The sequence below is a fragment of the Saprolegnia parasitica genome (genome assembly GCF_000151545.1).
Source record: "Saprolegnia parasitica CBS 223.65 unplaced genomic scaffold supercont2.195, whole genome shotgun sequence".
In the NCBI taxonomy this organism is placed as follows: domain Eukaryota; phylum Oomycota; class Saprolegniomycetes; order Saprolegniales; family Saprolegniaceae; genus Saprolegnia; species Saprolegnia parasitica.
Window position 1 is genome coordinate 18,923 of NW_012156589.1, and position 3,744 is coordinate 22,666.

Sequence of the window (3,744 nt, forward strand, 5' to 3'; positions counted from 1 at the left end):
TTGAAGGCGGCGGCGTCCAAGCGATCGTCCGCGTACGCGTACAGCTCGTTCCACGCGATTTGGCCGGCGCCAAAGCCAGCCATGGACGCGCCCATGGCAAAGCCGCGCGCGTCCGGGTACCACTTTTGCACGGTCGAGATCGAGCTCACCATGAGGTAGCCGAAGCCGAGGCCGAGCGAGACGCAGCCGAGGATGAGCGGCGACCACGTGAGCGTCCAAAGCGCCAACTGCACCGAGAGGAGGCCGAGCGCAACAAAGCCCGCGCCGAGGAGCGTGCTCCAGCGCGGGCCGTTGCGCTCCGACGCGGGGCCGACGAACGCGGCCGTGAGCGCGACGCAAACACCGGAGAGGATGCCAAGCGCCGTGTTGCGGTCTTGGTTGTGGCCGCCAAAGACGTTCAAATCAAACGGCTTGGAGACCGTGCTGAGTGCGAAGAGCACGCCGCAGACAAACTGGGCCGTGATCGCGGCGATTAGAATGTAGTACCGGAAGAACGACCGGCACTGGCACGACCTCTCGCCGCCAGGTAAAGGGCACACGAGCAGCCAGCGCTCGGCGTCGATCTCGGCGAGCGACTTGGGCGGGATCACGATGCGCCAGTAGTCACGGAACCAGCCGAACATTTCTTCGTGATTTGGCGGCAAGTCCGAAAATGACCGCCTTTCGATCCTCAAATGGATGCATCGACCAATAATACATCTGCCGATGCGCTGTCGCAGTCCTGGGCTGGCTTTGTCCCAACACGAACATCGATCCACATGCCATCATCAACACCTGCATCAACAAATCGACGCGCGTCTACCAAGCACAAGCACCTCGGCGCATCAGAAGAGTTGAAAGAAAAAGAAGCCGTGCGTCAGGGCTTCGGGCGCCTCGTTGCGTGCGGCGACGAAAGTAGTCGGACGGAATGACGCAAAACCAAGCAGCCCATTCGAACCATGAACGCATCGCACGCGCGGGTGAATCCCACTCTGGAGAACTGCACGAGTCTCAAAAGACGCGTTGTAATTGACGTGTATACGTGCATGTAGCAAGCACTCGCGTGCGTTCAACGAGTCGAAAGCCGAACGATTGCGACTTTGCCGTCGTCGCGGTATCCGTAAAGGACATGTCTCAGAAACCACGTGGCAGGTCGAGAGGCAAGAGCGACCTTGGATCGGTCGCACCTTATACTTATAGACTGTGTCAATGCACAACTCGTCAGGTGGAATCAACAACGAGAGACCGTTGCGATAGACCAATTCGGACCGCAGTGCAATCGGTCTACAAGAATTTGCACGTCATAGCAAGTGCAGTCCACAAGATGAGTCCTATCCATGCGCCATCAACCGCACGTTGTCTGATATGTAGTACCGGTAGGTGCCATTCTTGCGTCATCGCTCACGACGCGTACTGTCGTTTAGGTAATTAATGACCTGGCAGGAGTAGTTGTTGAACTAGTAGTTCTCCCAACAGGCCATCGAAGTCGCGCTGTCGCAGTCGTCTTCCTTCGTCTCAACGCTTCATTGCCACGCGTGGGGTATTGAGCTCCGTCGTCGTCATCGCTAGGCAGACAAATTGTAGTAGAAAGGGCATGGACCACCCGCTTTCGTTTGCTGAGGGTCGTGTCGATCATCTTTTACACCGCGAGAAACATGAAGTCCCTCAACTTATTGTAACCAGCAGTGAGAAGCACTTCGCTGTATCTCTCACGTAAACGTTACGTGAGGTGCATCTTGGTTGTTGAACTGTGGTTGTATGCACGCGAACTAGTGCGCACGCGATGGTCATGCGCGGTGGTGGATACGTACTGCCATGTTATGAGGCGCCTCCTGCCACTCGGTCTACTGCACGTACACTGCTACGCATAGTATGCATGGCCCTGCACTTGCTCTGAATGACGCGTTGCCAAAAGTCTCTCTGTTGCTTCACGTATTTACCTGCTTCGTTACTGCAGACACTGTCGCCTGGGTCGGCGTACTTTGACGTAGGAAGATGTCCCAAGCTGTACGTAGGTCGGCCGAAGCGACTGCTCAACGCGGTATCGTACCTCCTGCACAAAGGCAGAGCTGACGTCATCGCTTCAACAAGTACGTCAGCATCAACCGTAGCCGCTTCACCAGTTGCAGCCGCCGTCATCGTTGCTCTCAGCGTTCATCCAATGGGCGACGTGCTGCTGCCGCAGACTGGACGCTGGCGTTCCTCTCCAACCGTGGTGCAGAATGAAACAGTGTTGTTGGTTAACAAAAACGAGCAGAATGGAGCGACAAGTTATGCAGCATGGCTCGGCGACTAGACACAACCCAATGCATGAGAACGATAGCCCAAATGGCAGGTCCTACCGAGAGGTCCAGCGACGGTTCCCGGGACAAGACGCGCGTCAAAAAGCTAGGCTACATCCCGCACCGTCGTCCATACCATTCATTCATTCTCTCTAAAGAATATGGTCTACCTTGGCTTGCTTGGCGGCTTCGACGAGCGCGCGGACAATGTCTTCGTGGCCTAGCTTGGCTGCGAGCGAGACAAGCGACTCGCCATGCTACAATCACCATGAGCCATCATTCGACGGGAATGCTGAGGACGTACAAAGGCCGTGTCCGTCTTGGCATTGGCACGCAGGAGGATCTTGGTCATGTTCAAGCTGCCGAGCTGGATTGCGCGCAAGAGTGGTGGAGGCGACCCCTACTTGGTTGTTTAGCGTTCGATTCGGTTGCAGAGCGCGCACCTTGTTGACATCTGCCTTGGCAATGATGAGGGCAAGGACAACATCAACATGGTTGTTGGCAACCGCGAGGCAGAGCGGGCTAAAGCCGGCAACGTCGTCGCCGTGCAGGCTCCACGCACCACGCTTGTACGCATCCGGGCGCTACGTTCGTGCTTCTACCCATATTTGCTCCATTTAAAATAGAGTACCTTGCTGCAGTAGTTGATGTCGGCGCCAGCAGCCAGGAGCAGCTTGACCAGCGTCTTGTGCCCAGCGTGGGCTGCAATCAGCAGCGGCGAGAGACCAAACTGGTGCTCGGCCACATTGACGTTGGCGCCAGCGGCGACAAGAAGGCGGGCAATCTCCACGTAGCCAAAGACAGACGCAGCGTACAGAGGCGAGACACCTCGCTACCGTGCCCATGAGCTCTCACAGTCAGCCACACCGCAGTATGTACCTCGCTGCATTGATTGACATCCGCCTTGGCCGCCAAGAGCGCGTCGACAAGCTCCAAGTCGCCGTGGCACGCAGCCATGAGCAGCGCTGTCATTTGGCCCTACACTCGAGATGTGAGCGTGCAAAGCTACGGTCGATGCGTACCTTGTGGGTCGCGTTCGGATCGGCGCCGGCCTCGAGCAGCGCCCGCATGGTCTCCTTGTAGCGCTTCTTGACGGCGAGGTAGAGCGGCGCGACGTCCTATTAGCACGATCTGTCGTTGCAGCTGGCACATGTCGATGGCACGACCGTACCCAGGACGCTTTGTTGACGTCGGCGCCGAGGCCCACGAGCATCTTGACCATCTTGACGTTGCCGTTGTTGACAGCGTGGAAGAGGGCCGAGAAGCCCTAGAGCACGCGCACTTGAGGCGAGGTCCGCACGCAAGGCAGCGTACGTATTGGGTGCCATTCGGGTCTGCGCCGGCCGCCAAGAGGGCCTTGACACGCGCCAGATCGCCGGCGGCCGCGGCCTGCGCCAACTGCCCGCTACCCTAGGCAGGGCATGAGCGTCTGCTGAGCGAGAGAGAAGGCGGTACCGCTCGGTCGTACGCGATCAGCGCCAAG

At 57.9% G+C, this 3,744-nt stretch overlaps 2 protein-coding genes across 2 annotated transcripts in view; both read right to left on the bottom strand.

The window, feature by feature from the left end:
* Window positions 1–623, bottom strand: part of SPRG_22359 (hypothetical protein) — a gene marked incomplete at both ends in the record, with an annotated part of 2,333 nt that extends 1,710 nt beyond the window's left edge. The window contains one exon of the mRNA XM_012354979.1: window positions 132–623. Coding sequence (XP_012210369.1) covers window positions 132–623 — 492 coding nt within the window. The remainder of the gene's footprint in view (window positions 1–131) is intronic.
* A 1,790-nt stretch (window positions 624–2,413) lies between these two features.
* Window positions 2,414–3,483, bottom strand: SPRG_15768 (hypothetical protein; the record flags this gene model as incomplete). The annotated part of the gene is made up of 7 exons (XM_012354980.1): window positions 2,414–2,518; window positions 2,566–2,661; window positions 2,705–2,845; window positions 2,893–3,093; window positions 3,141–3,239; window positions 3,284–3,379; window positions 3,433–3,483. The coding sequence occupies 7 exons, from the start codon at window positions 3,481–3,483 to the stop codon at window positions 2,414–2,416; spliced, it is 789 nt and encodes a 262-aa protein (XP_012210370.1).
* Between the last annotated feature and the right edge of the window lie 261 nt (window positions 3,484–3,744).